Raw genomic sequence first — 20,030 nt, 5'->3', positions numbered from 1 at the left:
CTCGCAGGCGTCAGAGGGCCCACACTCCCGGCGCCAGTGTCACCTGCCGCTTCTTCAGTCCTGACGGTGCTCCACACCAGCCAGTACCATGGGGTCAGTCGTGGGGCCTGAACTCTGGGCCTGGGCGCTGTCCCTCAGCTCTTCAGCTCAAGGCGAGCGCTCTACGGCTTGAGCCACAGCGCCACTTCTGGTTTTCGAGTGGTTTATTGGATATAGAGTCCCAAGTACTTTTCCTGCCTGGGCTGGCTTTGAACCGCAATCCTCAGATCTCAGCCTCAGGAGTAGTGAGGATTACAGGCGTGAGCATGGCTCAGCATGCCATGATGTTTTAAGAGGTGGAATAACTTGCTCAAGGGCCCTTAAGTTAGTATGTGAAGGCATTAGGATTTTAAAAAAGTAAAACGAGCCCGGGCTTGGTGGCTTGTCTGTAATGTCAGTATTGGGGAAGCTGAGACAGGGATCATGGGTTACATGGTGAGACTCTGTCTCACCAACAAAGCCGTGATAATACTGCGCAGAGGAAGGAGGTTGTAAGAATGCTCGCGCCCGTCTCAAGCTGTCGTTCAGGCTTCACTGGCATCCTGCTAGCCTCACTTCTTTGCCCCTCAGCTTGTACCCCAGTCCATGGCCACATCTCCCACAGCACAAGCTTGTGAGAACCTTAAAAAAAAAAAACCACAAATACGCACCAGAGGCTCACAGCTGTAATCCTAACTACAAAGGAGGCTCCTGTGCTCTGTTCAAAGCCAGCCCAGGAAGGAAAGTATGTGAGAGTCTACAGTTAACCACCATAAAAGCTGGAAGTGGAGCTATGTCTCGAGTGGTAGAGCACCAACCTTGAGTGAAAAGCTAAGGGACAGCTTGGCACTGGTGGCTCACACCTGTCATCCTAGCTACTCAGGAGGCTGAGATCTGAGGATTATGGTTCAAAGGCAGCCTGGGCAGGAAAGGCCATGAAACTCTTAATCTCCAATAAACCACCAAAAAAACGGAAGTGGCGCTGTGGCTCAAGTGGTAGAGCGCTCACCTGGAGCTGAACAGCTGAGGGACAGCGCCCAAGCCAAGAGTTCAAGCCTCATGACCAACCAAAAAAAAAAGCTAAGGGACAGTGCCCAGTCCTTGAGTTCAAGCCTCAGTTCGGGCACCAAAAAATATAACTGCAATGTCATTATTACATGGCACAAAATTAACAGCAGTTCCTTAACATGACCCAATAGTCTGCATTCACATATTTTCCAATTGATTGACATTCTCTTGAGTTTCTGGAGCAGAGCTGGCCGTGACACGCTCCTCTGCTGACAGGGCTTTGCTCTTCCTGCGGCCGTGTCCAGCTCTTCCCTTGGCTGCTTCTCTCAGCTGAGACCTTACAGCTTACGTCACATGAGCTGTTCAGCTGGGAAGTGTTCTAGGCCTACTTGAACTTACTAACCTGCCCTTCTTAGTGGTTCTGATGTTTGAGCTCTGCTTCCCACTGCTGGTCTCCCACGCTAATGCTGACCACCCACAGTCCTGCTGTTTCACTATTTTTGAGATAAGGTCTTACTTCTTGCTAGGCCCACGCCTGGACCACAGTCTGCCTATTTTAGGCCCCTCGTTGTTTCTGGGATGACAGGTGTGCATCACCATGCTCAGCTTTCCCTCCTTTGAGATGGAGTCTCACAGACTTCTCCGTCTGGGCTGGCTGAAACTGCATTCCTCCCAGTCTTAACCTCCCACGGAGCTTGGGATGACAGTTGTGTACCACTGCACCCAGCTGTGTGTTGAGAATGTGTCTCTTGAACTTTTCTGCCCTCAGACTGCTAACTTCCCACTCCCCGCTTCTCATGTAGCTAGGATTGGAGGATTATGGGTATGATTGCTGTCAGCTGCCTCACATGCCTTTTTTTTTTTTTTTTTTTTGGTTGGTCATGGGCCTTGAACTCTGGGCCTGGGCGCTGTCCAGGCCTAGGCGCTGTCCCTCAGCTCTTCAGCTCAAGGTTAGCACTCTGCCACTTGAGCCACAGCACCACTTCCAGATTTTTCTGCTTCTCTGGTGCTGAGGAATCAAACCCAGGACCTCATGCATGCAAGGCAAGCACTCTACCACTGAACCACTTTCCCAGCCAATCACATGCCATTTTTATGACAGTTTGATCCTTGAATTACATAGATAAATGTCTGCTGGAGCTGAGGCTGTTGAGAAACTAGAACTAGCTGGGAGAGTTTGAGAAATTTGCTACTGATCAGTGCTTCTCAAATTTCTTGTGTTAAGACTGCTTGACATTCTTTTTTTTTTTTTTTTTTTGGGTCCGGTCATGGGGCCTGAACTCTGGGCCTGGGTGCTGTCCCTCAGCTCTTCAGCTCAATGCTAGCGCTCTACCACTTGAGCCACAGCGCTACTTCCGGCTTTTTTTCTTTTTTGTTTATGTGGTGCTGAGGAATCGAACCCAGGGCCTCAGGCATGCAAGGCAAGCGCTCTACCACTGAGCCACCTTCCCAGCCCCCTGCTTGACATTCTTAAAAAAAAACTTCAAAATTCTCAAAGAGCATTTCTTTATGTGAGTATACCTATTGACATTCATCTGTTGATATTAGAAATCAAGTTCAGAGCTGGGTCCAGTGGCTTACCCTGACAGACCCTGCTATTTGGGAGCCAGAGATTGGTCAAAAAGTTAGTAAGATCTCATTTTAACATCCAGGCATGGTGGTATACATCATTCATCCCAACTACATAGGAGGCATAGTTAAGAGGATCAAAATACTGGTGCTAGCTAGGCTCTGGTAGCTCATGCCTGTAGTCCTAGCTACTCAGGAGGCTGAGATCTGAGGATTGAGATTCAAAGCCAGCCCAGGCAGAAAAGTCTATGAGACTCTTATCTCCATTGAACCACCAGAAAACCAGAAATGGTGCTATGGCTCAAAGTGGTAGAGTGCTAGCCTTGAGCAAAAGAGCTTAGAGACAGCGCCCAGGCCCAGAGCTCAAGTTCCATGACCAACAACAACAACAAAAATCCTGGCCCCTTGGCAAAAAGTGCAAGATCCTATTTCAAAACTAATGAAAGCAAAAGGTACTGGGGGGCATGGCCCAAGTGGTAGAGGCCCTGCCTAGCAAGTACAGAACTCTACATTCAGACTCTAAAATCTCTTGGCTGTAGCTGTCACTGACAGAAGGCACTGCGGGCAGGTCTGCCCCTTATTCCATGGATGATTGTAGGTTAACATTCCTACCTTCTTTCCTGTTGGGAGTACTCCACAATGAGTACTGATTTCACTAAGGAACAATGGGTTTTCACTGGACTCTCTCCCTCCTCAGGACCAATTCTGACTCTGCTCTTCACACGAGTGCTCTGAGCACCAAGCCCCAGGACCCCTACGGAGGAGGGGGCCAGTCCACCTGGCCTGCCCCGTACATGGGTAAGACCCAGGCCCCTGCTAACAGCGTCTGCTTTCTCCCTCTGCCCAGCGGGGAGGGGGCACCCAGAGAAAAAAGCTCATGTGATGCATGCACTTCCGGTTTGGGGTCTGCTGGCACGGAGCTTCTGCAGCAAGGAAGGTGGGTGAGCCTCTTCCACACAAATGCTCCTCTCCCTGAGGGCAAAGTCTCCCTCTGTGGGTGGGCGTTCCTCCCCTCGAGCTCCTTCCCCACAGCATTCGCCTGGTGCTGGTGGCCCTTCACATGGACGTTTACAGTGGCCTGACTATATTCCCAGCCGGATAGCTTCCCATCCAGTCCAGCCTCGGGCTTTCCCAGGGTCTCTTTGGTGTGGATAAGGAAGGGCTTGGTCCGTGGGCCTGGGTATGTGTATCACTGCACTGCACAATGCAGCCGGCACCCACGGTGGTCCACAGCACTGGCGCGGGGCCTCCGTGGAGGAGAGCTGGGCGGGATGAGGTAGAGGGGCAGAGGAGGAAAGAGCCCCGCCGCTCCCTACTGCTCCGTTTTGCTGCTCAGTTGAGCCTGCTGCCTCCCTTGGGAGAAAGGCCGGGAGAGACCAGGAGTGGGCGAGGCAGACGCACGTCCTCTTGTGCCGTCTGGACCCATGGTGACCCATGGTGAACGGTCTGCTCATGAAAACCTTCAGGAGGCCCGCCTGGAGGAGGAGTCTCCCCCTCCCAGGGTGGACTCCCATAGCTCCCAGGTCTTTCCCAGCCCCCCAGGTTACCACGTGCCGCTTAGGATCCTGTCCACCACTACCCCTGTCAAGTCCTCCCTGACCCACCCCGCCGTCCTCTGGATCCCTGAGCCTCGGCTCCTGTCTGCCTTTTCTAGGGCCTCCATGACCTTCTCCCCCTCCCCCATTCTAGCCCCAGCTCTCCTCCATGCAGGGGCTGAAGCTCCTGCAGCGCTTCCCTGCCTCTTCGCAAACATGCTTCTCTCCACTGCTCTGCCTCTGAGGGTCCTGTTCTCACTAGCGCCGCCACAGTGCGGCCACAGCAGGGCCTGCGCCGAGGCCCAGCAGAGCCAGCGGCAGTGGCTCCGGTGGACGGAGCTCCACGAACCTTGGGAGCTGACCTCCCACCCGCCCTGGCCAAGCTGACTCAGCACAGCTCCCAACACACGCAGGCGCAGGCCGGGTCTGAGAGGAGCAGTAGAGACAAGTCATCTTTGGCCAGACACCGGCCTTCCTGGCTTTTTCTTTTTCTTGCTTTTTGGCCTACTCAAAGGCTAGTTGTTCCTTCCAGAGACGCGCTTCCCATCTTCCTTCCTTGCGCGTGGTGGCATGGGACCTGGCTGCTGTGTGTGGCTGTCACTGCAGTCCAGGGAAGAGTCTGTTCATTCACACCATGTGGCCCGCATGGGTGGGGACAGCGCTCAGGGTTCATTTCTCCATGGAGGAGTAGAGGACAGAGCTGGCGGGACTACTGAACTTAGCCTTGGGACACGGAACCGGTGTGAGGGCGGTCGGTCAGGAGAGGCGTAAACCAAGGCTGAACACGCGGCTGTCACCAGCGCAGCGGTCCTGCCCGAGAACCAAGCCGCTGGCCGAGGGTCCTGAGCACCTGCGCCTCGGCCTCGCACTGTCTCTGTCTCGGGCAGGCCGTGAGAGGGGCTTAGGGAACTCAGGGAAGTGCTGCAGGCTTGTGTGCGGGGAGAAGAAAGTCATTAAAGAAAGATTGCCGAATGAGGCAATCACCCGAAGGCTGACGTCGCCGCCTCTGACGGCTCTGACGGGAGCCGTGAGACTGTGGGTGTGAGGATGAGTAAAACAGTGCGGCAGGGCAGGGCTCGGCTGTGAGAGGGGTGTCAGGAGCGGCCTTCCTGAGGGTGGGCAGGCGGGAGGGAGGGAGGCAGGGCAGGGCAGGGCAGGGCGGCCCAGCTCAGACATCTCGACCACGCCTGCTCCCGCTAGTATCACCGAACTCAGAAACACGTCCAAATAAGGGTGTGTTTACACGGGAAAGCCAGTGTGTTTAAATGTTGTTCTAGTCTCCAAGGATGGGAATTATTTCTGGGGAGCCAGAGTTGCTGGTAGGAGCTATTTTAAATTGTTTTATATATTTTCCCCTGTACTCCATTAAAGTTCTTTTTTTATTTTCCATTTTCTTTCCTTTTGGATTTTAAAAATATCAACTAGCTTCACAAAAAGGTATTTCTTTTTATAGGACCAACCAAATAAAGATTTTAAAGTGATGGGAAAATATAATTGAAGCCCGGAACGAGGCGAGGCTGTGTAGTGGGCGCGGCAGTAAGCCTTCCTTTCCTGGGACTCTTTCTGAGTGTGGTGAGGAGCTGGGTGGGGCCAGGCTCCATGAGTGTAAACTGATACATTCATGAACAGAGTTGGGTAGTTTTATTTATTTATTTTTTTTGCTTTTTTGTTTTTGGTCAGTCTTGGGGCTTGAACTCTGGGCCTGGGTGCTGTCCCTAAGTTCCTCAGCTCAAAGCTAGCGCTCTACCACTTGAGCCACAGCTCCACTTCCAGCTTTTTCTTTTTCTTTCTTTTTTTTTTTGGGGGGGGAGTCTGGTCATGGGGCCTGAACTGTGGGCCTGGGCGCTGTCCTAGCGCTCTACCACTTGAGCCACAGTGCCACTTCAGCTTTTTCTTTTTCTTTCTTTTTTTTTGGGGGGGGGGGAGTCTGGTCGTGGGGCCTGAACTGTGGGCCTGGGCGCTGTCCTAGCGCTCTACCACTTGAGCCACAGTGCCACTTCCAGCTTTTTTCTTTTTGCTTATATGGTGCTGAGGAATCAAACCCAGGGCCTCAGGCATGCAAGGCAAGCACTCTACCACTGAGCCACCTTCTGTCCCCAGAAAATAAAGCCATTAACTTAATACACATGTCTAGTCATTTTCATAATGGTTATTTAATTGCATGACAATTGGGCGTAAATGATAAGCCACTATACATGACAGAAATAAGCATTTATCCAACCAACACGACTTTTATGATTTAGCCCTTCTGTGAAGAGCTGTGCCAACCATTTCCCTCACTGCCTGTGCAGCTGCACAGACACACGTGCAGTGTGGTAGGCTCAAGGCCTTTTTGTGACACTGGCCTGCTCGCACATAGTACTGTCTCCTGACGGGGGCTGGAGCTGCCCCCCACCCTCAGGGCGGTTAGGGGATAAGGGCAGAGATTGTGCCTTGTCTTTACACCTACGTAGTAGGTGCTGCTACTGATATTTTGCCCTTTGGGGAATGGGACATGCTTTCTACTGCAGTGACCTTTCAGCCGGCAGTAAGATTTAACCTTCAGCATTCAGGCCAACGCTGGAGGTGCAGATGACCCTGTTGCTGACTCTGATGCCTGGCACAGCATCTTGGGCCTACAGAGGGCCAAAGGCACACTGCCGGGACGGTTGGCAGACCCAGTTAGAAAGGCTGCATTTCTGAAGGGGTGTGCTAGGATACTTGGATTGAGGATCTCCCCTTCAGTGAGTTGCCGATGGTTCACCCGTAATCCTACCTACTCTTGAGGCTAAAGTCTGAAGATCAAGGTTCAAAGCCAACCCAGGCAAAATGGTCCTCAAGATTCTTCAATGATGGGGGAGGGGGAGGGGGAGGGGGGAGTGGAGCTGGACCACAGTGTGGCTCAAGCAGTAGCCATAAGTGCCAGCCACAAGCAAAAAAGCCAAGCGAGAGAGTATCTACCCCTCGCCTTCTCCACTCCAAGTCAAGAGCACACCGAGAGCTGCTTTAGACTTTCCGGGCATGGGGCCTTCTGGAAGGAGCATGGTCTCTGATGCACTTAGTTAAGTCAGCCTTTGGTGACGAGGCTGCGCAGTTTCCTGAAACAGATATGGCCTTGGTCTTCCATGTCCTGTCCCTGAGGGGCTAGTGCGAATTAATTTTCTCCATTTCTGGATATCCAGTCACAACTTGTTCCTTTTTATTTATAGCTGTGTCCTCTGGTATTTTTTATCTAGTAGTAAAAGATCCAAGCTTGACTGTTTTGATGATAAGCTATTTAGTTACTGCTGCTACCATCCTCTGGCCACTTCAGTATATGAAATGCCTGAGAGTTACATTTACTTCTCGCCCCTGCCCCTCACCCACACGAGAGACGCTGTCCAGGCCTTCTGGCCCCCGCAGTGTCTCATATCTGCCTCATTTTCTGTCCTCGCTACCAGTGCCCTCCTTTGTTCTTGCGTGACCTGTTGTGTTGTTTTCCACCTGGCACTTCTGCCTGGATGCTGCCTCCAGGTCTAGTCCATCTCTCTCTGCAAAACGGTGTCTCCAGAAGCTGCTCACCCCAGCCTTCCATTCCGCTCCTCATCCAGACTACTGGCAGGTGCTTTTGGTATGGCCTGTCTCCCACACCTCCCAGCTTTGGCCTACAGCCCGACTGTTAGTTGTATTTCCTGCCCCTGCCAGACATACCCTCCTCTTCCCTCCTCTCCTCCTCCCCTGCCCTCCTCTGTCCTTGTACTTCACCTCCTGGACTTGCGTGGGGGCCTTCCCTCCCATGTCTCAATCCCTCCCAGTGCCACTGCAGACTTGTGAGGGACTTGGGCGTTTGGAAGGCTCATGCCTGAAACCAGCAGTGTAATCCCAACATGGTTAGTGGAGCTACTGGGAGGGCTGCATGAGATCATGGCATGAAGTGCATGTGGTGTGGTCATCTTCGCAGTGTCCAGAGTCTGCCTTCCGCTCCGGCGTGACACGGAGGGCAGCCCTGCGGGCTGGGAGGCTGCTGGCCTCTTGGGAGGCTCATGATGTAGCCCTCAGGTGACTCTTCAGTGTGACATGCAAGGCAGCCCTATGGGCAACTCCCTGGGAGTCTGCTGGCCGCCTCTTGGGCTCATGATGTAGCCCTCAGGTGACTCTTCAGAGACTGCCTGAGTCATTAAACCTCGTGGTGACACAGTGCTGCAACCTACCATAGTAGATTACTGCCTGCATAAAAGTGTTCTATTTTTAATAGGATAATCATGTGTTAGTAATCAGAACGGTCAGGTTCTTGCCCTTTCCCTGTAGGCCAAAAGCTGAGTGAGAAGCTTCTTTTCCTCTACTCTTCATGGTACTGACCGCAGAGCATACCTCACAGCCTTTTAATACCATGTAAGATCACGACTAAGCAAGCCTGAGCGTGGTCTAAGTTTCTAAAAAGAGTGGGCCAAGGACTGTCTCCCACAGCAGATCGTCAGAGATGTCAATTCTTTGTTTCTAACATCTTCTGACTCACCATCTTTGAGGCCCAGTCAAAGGAACCTGCATTGTGCCCTGCTTGCCTAGAGGTCTTCTTGTGCACTGAAGTAAAGTTTCAGTCATTGCCTTAGATCCTCTCTGCGAGCCTAGGAGAAACAGTCTCTGTGTCTGTGCTTCATTTATGACGTCTTAGTATTGTCTATGCCCTTACGTACCACTAAGATGTTCTACCTTCTACCTGCCATACGGAATTGCTGGCTTCCTACCTGCAAGCTATATCACCTGACAGCCCCCACCCACCCACCAGTGCTAATGCAGGAACTTGGAACATATTTGCTGAATGAGTGGTTGTTAAATGTTTTATGTAAGTTCTATAGACCAGTCTCACTTTAAGCTTGACCTTATCCAGAAACTTATCTCAACTGTAAATGTGCTACAATTAAAGACTTAGATTTAAATTTTTGTCCTGATTCAGTGCAGAAGACTCACTGGGTGTAGTTGACGGCTGTGGGGAGATGGGGAGCTGTTACATTCTTGGCCCGATTTTCCCGTTCTAGCTCAGCCGCATAGCAAGTGCTGTACTTGGTCATCTGCAGCACACTTTGTGGGTTCAGTCTTCTAAATTCATCCAAAAATTATTCTAAGACAGATTCTTTTTTAAAAAAAACTTTGTGAGGGCTGGGAAGGTGGCTCAGTGGTAGAGCGCTTGCCTTGCAAGCCTGAGGCCCTGGGTTCGATTCCTCAGCACCATATAAGCAAAAAGAAAAAAGCCGGAAGTGGCGCTGTGGCTCAAGTGGTAGAGCGCTAGCCTTGAGGTGAAGAGCTGAGGGACAGCGCCCAGGCCCAGAGTTCAGGCCCCACGACTGGACCCAAAAAAAAAAAAAACAAAAAAAACTTTGTGAGTAGGTATCACATGCACCCTTAAAACTGACTTAGATTCCAGATGCTTTGGCTTGTCCCTTGCACACTCATAGTAAGTGTGAGCAGTGGCACAGACTCAGTTACCTTCCCTCCCCCAGGGCAAAGGATTCAAAAGACAGATTCAAGATACACATTTTGGGGGCTGGGAAGGCGACTTAGTGGTAGAGGGCTCGCCTAGCGTGCATGAAGCCCTGGATTCAATTCCTCAGTACCACATACACAGAAAAAGCTGGAAGTGATACTGTGGCTCAAGTGGTAAAATACTAGCCTTGAGCAACAGCTCAGAGACAGAGCTCAGGCCCTGAGTTCAAGCCCCAGGACTGGCAAAAAAAAAAAAAAAAAAGAGAGAAAAAAAAAGAAAAAAAAGATTTGTGACTTGAATAGAGGCTCATGTTCAAGCTTTGGGGGAAAAAAAGGAAAAAAAAAAAAAAAGGTGGGGGCTCTTCTTTCAGAACAGAGTGGAGTCAGTAAGAAAATCCAAGGCAAGTCTGGGAGGCTGCTCCTGCTTCCTGACCCTCTGAAAATGCACAACTGAGACCATTCTAAAGGAAAGTAGAAAGCAGCAACCACAGACTCATAATAACCACATCTGTGTTTAGTATAAACGCTGACGCACCTTCAATGAACTGGGATGTGTCAAAATTGCTTTAACCCTTAAAATTCTATTTCACATCAGCAAGAGTGAGTGAAAACGAAGGCCGCTCATGAAAGTGTTCTCTTCTTCCTCACCAGGTTTCTGTGATGGAGAGCGAGATGGCGCTGGGGAAGGTATGGCTTGGGCTCACTTCCTGTGCTTCCCGTGGTGATGGGCGGGGCCTCTGTCCACAAAGGCTGATTGCAGGGCCTTTCAGAGATGCTCTGAAAAGTTAAGGCTACTCAGGATTAAAGCCATGAAAAAGGAAATGTGTGACTAGATGACAAAGACCCCTTGTGACCCAGGCTCCACAGTCTTGCAGCCATATTGCAGAAGAGCAGAAGTTGAAACCACATGAAAACATGAATACATCAGTCATTTAAGCACTTAGTACAATGTCTTTCTCTCCTGCTTAGAAAGTCCTAGTGAGGGGGCTGGGAAGGTGGCTCAGTGGTAGAGCGCTTACCTTGCATGCCTGAGGCCCTGGGTTCAATTCCTCAGCACCACATAAACAAAAAGAAAAAAGCCGGAAGTGGCGCTGTGGCTCAAGTGGTAGAGCGCTAGCCTTGAGCTGAAGAGCTGAGGGACAGCGCCCAGGCCCAGAGTTCAGGCCCCATGACCGGACCCAAAAACAAACAAACAAAAAAAAAAAAAGAAAGTCCTAGTGAGTCAGTAATTAAATAAACAGTGCAAGGAAAATACAAAACTTTCCTTTTGCAAAATGAAGTGATTGATACATTTTATAGAAGATGCTGAATTCCATAAAGCCAATTAGAATAATATTGGAGATCTATCAAAATGACAAGGCTTTGACAAATGAGGGTATAACACAGTGCATTTATTCAGTACCAGACATCATTTTCTTTTTCCTTAATCTTTGTAAGATGAAATTTAATTTTCATAATCTGAAATGGAAGAGCTAAATTAGGTTTCCGTGACAGACAAGACTCTGGAGGAATATAATAAGTGACTTTCTTGCATAGTCACACAATTCTCCGTGATTGTCCTGCACATTCCTCTTCTGAACAAGCCAATTTTGGCATTAAAATCAGAAAAGTTGAAACAGGTCAGTGCCAGTGGCTCATGCCTGTAATCCTAACTTCAGAAGGCTGATACCGGAGGATTGTGGTTCAAAACCAGCCTGGGCAAGAACGTCCATGAAACTCATCTCCAAATAACAACCAAAAGGCTGGAAGTAGACCTGTGGCTCAAGTGGTAGAGCACTAGCTTTGAGCCAAAAAGCTCTAGACAGCACCTAAGGCCCTGAGTTCTAGCTCCAGAACCAGGAAAGAAAAAAGTTGAGGGCTGGGAAGGTGGCTCAGTGGTAGAGTGCTTGCCTTGCATGCCTGAGGCCCTGGGTTCAATTCCTCAGCACCACATAAGCAAAAAGAAAAAAGCCGGGAGTGGCGCTGTGGCTCAAGTGGTAGAGTGCTAGCCTTGAGCTGAAGAGCTGAGGGACAGCACCCAGGCCCAGAGTTCAGGCCCATGACTAGACCCAAAAAAAAGAAAAAAGAAAAGAAAGAAAGAAAAAAGTTGAAACAGTAAACATCCTGATAGGCAGAGCTGGCTCACACTGTCATCCTAGCTACTCAGGAATCTGAGGAGATTTTAGGATTGCTGTTCAAAGCCAGCCCAGGCAAGAAAGTGCATGGTACTCATATCTCCAATTAACCAAAAACTCAGAAGTAGAGCTGTGGCTCAAATGGTAGAGTATCAGCATTGAACAAAAAAGCTCAAGTACAGTCCCCAGGTTCTTTAGTTCAAGCCCCAGGACCAGCAAAAAATAATAAAAATAGGGGCTGGGAAGGTGGCTCAGTGGTAGAGCCCTTGCCTTGCATGCTCGAGGCCCTGGGTTCGATTCCTCAGCACCACATAAGCAAAAAGAAAAAAGCCGGAAGTGGTGCTATGGCTCAAGTGGTAGAGCGCTAGCCTTGAGCTGAAGAGCTGAGGGACAGCACCCAGGCCCAGAGTTCAGCCCCTTGACCGGACCCAAAAAACAAAACAAAAAAAAAGTAATAATAAAAATAAATGAACATCCATTAGGACAGAAATAAGGAAACAGCTTCAAGGTCATTACCATTCTCCCAATAAATTCTTTAGAGAATTCCCACAAGCCAGGCACCAGTGGCTCACGCCTGTCATCCTAGCTGCTCAGGAGGCTGAGATCTGAGGATCGCGGTTCAGAGCCAGCCTGGGCAAGAAAGGCCATGAGACCAATAAACCACCAGAAAACCAGAAGTGACGCTGTGGCTTAAAGTAGTAGAGCTCTTGCCTTAAGCTGAAGAGCTAAGGGACAGCACCCAGGCGCAGAGTTCAAGCTCCATGACCACAAAACAAAACAAAATCCCAACAAACCTGTATATGAACAGAAACTAAAGACACTGAACTCAAAAGAGTTCCTGTCTGGCAGTGGAGCCTGTTTCAGCCGCTCTGCTGTAACCACCTCTTGACAAGTGGCAGTAAGCCACCATGGCACCAACCTTCCAGAACACCTTTCTATTCTTGCTCGCCTGTTTTTTCCTCCAGCTTTTGGAAGTAGCTGCAGAGTATGCGTGCCCCAGCAGCAGATAAGGCCCTCCCCTTATGGAGCACAGGTCCTGAGGCCCTTGATTAGCATTAGACAGGCATTACTGGAAGAGAAAGAAAGTTCCAGGCTATTGACTTGCTAAGCCCTAAGTGCTTTGGGCTGAGGATGCAGCCCTTTGGTGGCTTTCAGAAGCACCGGGGTCCCATCCCCAGCACTGCCAAGGAGGAAAGTTATTTACATGTCAGGGTCCAGACCCCTGGGAGCCTGTGCTGTTCTCACGGAAGTTAACGTTTGTTAGGATGGTGCTGGGGAGACCAACGCCGCCTCACAGTCCTATGGTGTCCTCAGGAACCATACACATACATACATACACACACACCCCTCAGGAACCATACACGTACATACACACACACACCCCTCAGGAACCATACACATACATACATACACACACACCCCTCAGGAACCATACACATACATACACACACACACCCCTCAGGAACCACACACACACACACACACATACTCAGGAACCACACACACACACACACCTCAGGAACCACACACACATATACACACACAGACACACACACCCCTCAGGAACCATACACATACATATACACACACACACACCTCAGGAACCACACACACACACACACACACACACCTCAGGAACCACACACATACATACACATACACACCCCTCAGGAACTACACACACACCTCAGGAACCACACACACACACCTCAGGAACCACACACACACACACACACCTCAGGAACCACACACACACCCACCTCAGGAACCACACACACACACACCCCTCAGGAACCACACACATACACACACCCCTCAGGAACCACACACATACACACACCCCTCAGGAACCACACACACATATACACACACAGACACACACATACCCCTAGGAGTCTGCAGGTGCAGTTACAGCCCAAGTTTTATTAAGTAAAAGATAAACAAATTTTGGACTTTGCATTCCAAGCCTTTTTCTCAGGACTTATTCTGGAATTGTGGCTTCTAGTTTAAGTCTGTTGTCTGGCGCGATAGCCTGGAGCCCCCGGCCCCCACCAGCATTTAGCCTGAGCAGTCACCAGCGTGTGCGGCCGCGTCCCCCCCCCCCCCCGCCCGCTGACGGCCTCCGCACGCCCTTGTCTTGGTCTGTGTTTTGTTTGTTGGACGTTCACTGGGACAACAGCTGTGGAGGTGCAGAGGCGGGTGTGTCTCAGCCGCCCAGCCTCGCACCCATCCTGTGCCCATCACCAGAGCCTCACGTGCTCGCCCCACTTCCTTCATCCTCCCCTCTCCCCAGCCTGCAGGGCCCCCACTCGACCTAGCCTTCCTCGCTGCTCCAGCCAGTTCCCCTTGCCTCACTCGCACACAGAGGAAGAGCTGGTCTGCCTGGCCGCTGCCCAGGTGTGCCTCTACGCCGCTGCATGTCCTCCACTCTTGGGGTGCGCTTTCTGTCAGCGAAGGGGGTCCTGAGCCTCCAGCTCCAGAGCCTCCCTGCGGTTGGTACTGCTCTGCTCTGTGGCTGCAGTGTACCCGTGCGCTCTCGGCTTCTGGTGCTTTGTCTGTTGGAGATGGCTGTTTGTGTGTCACCCTCATCGAGGAGGAGGCCGTGTCTGACTCCCCCACCACACCGCCACAGATGTTGGCTAAAGGAACCTTTTTTTTTTTTTTAGCCAAGATCATTTGCCCAAAGGTGGGATGGCTGCCTTCTAATGCAATGAATGCTGCTTTTTCTCCTCTAGTGGCGTCTTTCTCTGGTCCTTTGAAAGAAGACAGTCTGTTAACAGTTCCGAAGCCACTGCCGAAGCAGCTGTGGGAGACCAAGGAGGTGGGTGAGCGGCCCCGAGCCGTGCCCTCGTCATCGGGAGCGTGGCAGAACCATCGGGGTTTTTGGTTGTTTAGGCTTATTTTGGTTTTGGTTGTAGTGAGGTTTGAATTTTGGACCTTGTACTTGTTAGGCAGATGCTCCATCACTTGAGCCATACCCCATATCCCATTCCTTTTTGCGCTGTTCCATCATCATCCATCATCATCATCACTTATTATTATTTGCAGTGCTAGGGTTTGAACCCAGTGTGCTGTGCTCCCTCAACTTGCTTGCATGTCTGGTGCTATACCATTTGAGTCATACCTCTGGCCCAGATTTTCTACTGGTTAATTATAGATGAAGTCTCTTGGAATTTGTAGACCTCTTATGCTCCAGATCTCAGTCCTCTGAGTAGCTAGTACCTGGCTGCATTGGTTATTTTGTAATAGGGTTTGCTTTGTGCCTGGGCTGGCCTGGACAGCAGTCCTCTCATTTGTGCTTGTCCCATAGCTGGGATGACAGGCACATGCCCCTGCACTCATCTGTTGGTTGAGATGGAGTGTCAGGCTGTCCTGCTCTTGGGCTGCTCCATTTGGAATAGCATTTCATCTCCCCCGGCTCTTGGGGATGTGTATTCTCCCCACTCAAGCTTATATTCTGGTTGAATAATTTATTTTCTTTGACATTTGTTTCCTCTTTCTTTCTTTCTTTCTTTCTTTCTTTTTTTTTTTTTTTGTCAGTTGTGGGGCTTGAACTCTGGGCCTGGGCGCTGTCCCTTAGCTCTTCAGCTCAAGGCGAGCGCTCTACCACTTGAGCCACAGCGCCACTTCCAGTTTTCTGGTGGTTTATTGGAGATAGGAGTCTCATAGTCTTTCCTGCCCAGGCTGGCTTCGAACCACAATCCTCAGATCTCAGCCTCCTGAGTAGCTAGGATGACAGGCATGAGCCACCTGCGCCCGGCTTGTTTCCTCTTTCTCTTCCTTGTTTTGCTTTTCTATTTCTTCTTTTCCTTTCAGGTCAATTGAAAAAAGAATGTGTGTTTAAAAGCAATATATGTAGAACACTGACATTTTTGAGGGAAATCATTTTTTAGGATATAAACAAAAGGCATCAAACTTAAAAAAAGAGTGAGTGTGGAAGTGGCGCTGTAGCTCAAGTGGTAGAGCACTCGCCTTGAGCTGAAGAGCTGAGGGACAGCGCCCAGGCCCAGAGTTCAAGCCCCACGACCGACAAAAAAAAAAAAAAAAAAAAGAGTGAGTGTGATGGTGCACTTCTATAATCCAAGAACTCCTGCCAAGTCAGGAGCATTGTGTTTGAGGCCAGCTTTACTATAGAGTAAGACCCAGTCTCAAAGAACAAAGGGTTTGAGGTGTGACTTAAGTGGTAGAATGCTTAAATTGGGGACCCTGAGTTCAAACCTCAGTACCACGTATTGTATTTGTGTATTTGTGTATATGTGTGTACAAATGTACATATGTATATACACACACATATATTTTAGCCCTTATGGCTGGAAGCTTTAGGATTTAAAAAGCTTAGTCAGCTTTATTGGCTGGTGGTGGTCTCTTCTGCACTGATTGCTGGCGTGCGTGGTCTCTCCTGCACCGACTGCAGCTCCAAGATGTCCTACAAGACCTTTCCTGAACGTTGATTTGGCCTCCCGGCTTTATTTTTCTCTTTCCAGGTTCAGTCCTTGTCAGGGCGCCCTCGATCCTGTGATGTCGGAGGCAGCAAGTAAGTAACAGTTTTCTGCCCAAGTTTCTCCTGACAGGAAATGTCCTTTTTTTTTCTTTTGTATAATTACTTACAGATTTTTTAAAAAAGCTGCGCGCTGGTAGCTCACGCCTCTAATCCTAGCCACTCAGGAGGCTGAGATCTGAGGATCGCGGTTCAAAGCCAGCGTGGGCAGAAAATTCCGTGAAACTCTTATCTCCAATAAACCACTAGAAAACTGGTCGTGGTGCGGTAGCTCAAGTGGTAGAGCGCTCGCCTTGAGCTGAAGAGCTGAGGGACAGCGTTCAGGCCCAGAGTTCAAGCCCTACGACCGACAAAAAAAAAACTTTTGTTTTTAAAGAAAATAGGACTTTTGGACTGGGAGCATGGCTCAAGTGGTGAAGCTCTTGCCTAGAAGTATGAGGTCCTGATTCAAACCCCAGGACCACTAAAAATTTTTTTCTTTAGAAAAAGAAAATGAGAGCCTTGCGTGATCTGACCCAGTACAAGGTCACATTTTACAGGATCTCTGGGCCAGGATAGTAGATTTAGAAACCCACCAAAGAACTGTCTAAATATAAATATAAATACAAAGTAGTGCCTCACTGTATATATAATGGTTTATAATTGGCAAAGTACTTTTTATCTATAACCTAATCTGATCTTGAAATTATTACTATACAGTCAGGTCTAATTTATAGGTAGGGAGGTTGCATTTTGAAGATACTAAGCCAGCCACCCATGTTCTCAGTCAAGGGAGAGATAGAGTCTCTCTTTGATGAGAAAAATATCCACTCCTGTAATGCTAGCTACTCAGGAGGCTGGGGTCTGCTGAGGACTGCAATTCAAAGCTAGTCTGGGAGGAAAACGCCATTTAACCAGAAAAGGCCAGATTGGAGCTAGCCTTGAGTGGAAAAGCTCTAAGGGACAGCACCAAGGCCTTGAGTTCAAGCCCCAACACCAGCACAAAAAGCAACGAAACGGGGCTGGGAAGTTGGCTCAGTGGTAGAGCGCTTGCCTTGCATGCCTGAGGTCCTGGGTTCGATTCCTCAGCACCACATAAGCAAAAAGAAAAAAGCCGGAAGTGGCGCCGTGGCTCAAGTGGTAGAGCGCTAGCCTTGAGCTGAAGAGCTGAGGGACAGCGCCCAGGCCCAGAGTTCAGGCCCCACAACCGGACCCAAAATAAAAAAAAAAAAAAAAAAAAAAAAAAAAAAGCAACGAAACGGAGAGAGAAAGAAGTGTTATGTGTGACTACTGCCCGAAAGCTAAACGCACTGTGGAAGGTGATGGTTGCCTTGCTTTCTTTCAGTGTTTTCCCACACAATGGTCAAAACGTAGGCCTCTCCCCGTTTCTGGGAACCCTGAACACTGGGGGGTCGCTGCCCGACCTCACCAACCTCCACTACTCGGCGCCTCTGCCCGCCTCCCTGGACACCAGTGACCACCTCTTCGGCAGCATGAGCATGGGGAGCAGCGTGGGGAGCCTCCCAGCCGCGATGACCCACCTGGGGATACGGAGCTCCCCCGGTGAGTAGCCCCTGCCCTCGAGAAGCCTTCCCCTCGTCCCCCAGCGGTGAAGACCACGTGGGCCCCGGAGTCCACGAGGCTTCATGTTTTGTCAGAATGTAGCGCACGCACGCGCACGCGGCTGTGTCCCTCCCCCCCGGCACAGAACGGACACTTTGGACTTGCAATCTGGCTGTTGCAAGCCAGAGTCCACACAGAGGCAGCAGTGCTGTCCCTTCTCACCGTGAGTCTGCTCTAGGCCAGGCCTCGTGCGAGGGCCAGGATCCAGCCAGGCATGGGGCAGCGTCCCCAGCTCCATAGAGCTGCTTCCCGGCAGCCTGTGCTATGGAAATGCCTGTCCAGAGCAGTCTCCTCCATGCAGAAGACAAAGGAGCAGCCAAACCTTCCTTTCCCCTGAGTTGGAATACAGGAGTTGAAAAGAGAGAGGAACCCTGAGGTGGGACTTGAGCAGGGCTCACGGCCCCCCTCGGACTTTCTGAGTATTTAAAGGCTGCGTGAGAGCCACGGCTCTGACTGAGGCTGTTTAAAGGCAGCAGAAGACCCGGGCAGCGAGCCTGGGACAGGTGTGTTAGGGCTCTGCTGCCCTAGGCCCCTTTCCCGAGGTGGAGCTGAGGATGTCGCCTAGTGTACAGTGCGGCCCTTTCTTACATACTCTAGTCCCTCTTGGAGACAGTAACTGTCACTTGCTCGTGCCGGCTGCTTGGCATCTTCGCTCTCGCTGTGGCTCCTCTTCTCTGTGTCACTGGCACACCTGAGACACTTGGAGTAAGAGAGAAGCTCTTTGCACACATACGTTGTCATCCCATATGAGGATAGAAGTTTTCTTACTCTTTGGAAAACAAGAGGTTGCGTCTGAAACTACAGAGGTAACGTGTGAACGTGGTGTCTTCCAGGTCTCCAGAGTTCTCGGAGTAACCCTTCCATCCAGGCCACGCTCAGCAAGATGGCCCCGTCCTCGCCCCTGAGCAGCCACGCGCAGAGCTCGGTCGCCAGTGCCTCCTCTCTCCACCCCTCGCTCCGTCTCTTTTCCCTCAGCAACCCATCTCTTCCCACCACAAACCTGAGCGGCCCCTCTCGGCGCCGGCAGCCCCCCGTCAGCCCCCTCACGCTCTCCCCCCGCCCCGAGGCGCACCCAGGTTTCAGTAGGCAGCTCTCTTCGACCAGCCCGCTGAACCCGCACCCCACCTCCCAGGTAACCAAAGGGGCGAAGAGGCTGAGGCAGAACCCAGCTGGCCTTTCCTTTTTGGGGTTATTTTGGATTCGGTCCGTTGTTACAGCACATGTGGCGGTGGCTGGCGGAGTCATTTCCCTTACAGCTGATGTGAGAGAAGAGAGTGTGAGGAATACAGAAAGGATTGATTGTCTAATGGCAGACTTGCTGCGTTTACTACTCCTAAGCAAATATTGAACAGTTTGCAAGTGTAGGACATGGAGAACACAGTGCAGATTTGTCCAAGATAGTGAAGGAAACTAGGTCACAATTTCAAAACTTGTGTGGAGAATTACCTGTTGACTCTATACACATTAAGCCACAGCAGAGAGCCAAAAAACAAAAAGCTTATTACCTTTCCAAAGCTTTGATAGTCCATTAGCTCTCTTGCCTAATTACCACAGTAGATTTGAGAAGCAATACGTCTATTGTTCATGACATACTATCACGAGGATTATAGCTCTATAAAAGGATTAAAAGAAGTCTATTTAGGCAGAGATTAGGAGGATCACAGTGTAAGGCTCTCCTGTCCCCCTTACAAAACACACACACACACACACACACACACACTAGCACACACTAGCACACACTAGCACACACTAGCACACACACACACTAGCACATACACATGCCAGGCCTTGCCTGAAAAAAATCACTAAAGCAAAACGGGCTGGAGGTGTGGCTCACATGGTAGAAGTGCCTGCCTAGCAAGTCTACTCCAGCCCCCGCAGGGGAAAGATGGAAGGTAAGGAAGAAGGACGCATGTCCAAGCCACATAGCTATTACTGAATTACAGAAGTTGAAAGTACAGTTTTAACTTATGGTTTTATTCTAAACACTTAAAGGTAGGTCTCCTTACCATAATCATCTGTGAATATATATATATATATTTTAATTAATTAATTTATTGTTTGGCCTGGTCATGGGACCTGAACTCTGGGCCTGGGCGCTGTCCCTCAGCCCTTCAGCTCAAGGCTAACGCTCTACCACTTGAGCCACAGCGCCACTTCCGGCATCAAACCCAGGGCCTCAGGCAAGGCAAGCGCTCTACCATTGAACCACCTTCCCAGCCCAGCCCCTGTGAATATATTTTTAAT

At 50.3% G+C, this 20,030-nt stretch overlaps 1 protein-coding gene across 3 annotated transcripts in view; it reads left to right on the top strand.

Moving 5' to 3' along the window:
* Crtc3 (CREB regulated transcription coactivator 3) overlaps positions 1–20,030 on the top strand; it is a 69,753-nt gene that overhangs the window by 42,179 nt on the left and 7,544 nt on the right. For all 3 annotated transcript variants that reach the window (XM_070043314.1, XM_070043313.1, XM_070043315.1), the window contains 6 exons: positions 3,293–3,393; positions 10,221–10,256; positions 14,419–14,504; positions 16,168–16,217; positions 17,506–17,723; positions 18,617–18,915. In XM_070043314.1, coding sequence (XP_069899415.1) covers positions 3,293–3,393; positions 10,221–10,256; positions 14,419–14,504; positions 16,168–16,217; positions 17,506–17,723; positions 18,617–18,915 — 790 coding nt within the window. The remainder of the gene's footprint in view (positions 1–3,292; positions 3,394–10,220; positions 10,257–14,418; positions 14,505–16,167; positions 16,218–17,505; positions 17,724–18,616; positions 18,916–20,030) is intronic.

The sequence above is a fragment of the Dipodomys merriami genome, unplaced genomic scaffold (genome assembly GCF_024711535.1).
Source record: "Dipodomys merriami isolate MVZ:Mamm:240054 unplaced genomic scaffold, mDipMer1.0.p SCAF_33, whole genome shotgun sequence".
Lineage (NCBI taxonomy): Eukaryota > Metazoa > Chordata > Mammalia > Rodentia > Heteromyidae > Dipodomys > Dipodomys merriami.
The sequence above is the reverse complement of the archived record's forward strand: the minus strand, read 5'-3'. Positions and strand labels throughout refer to the sequence as shown.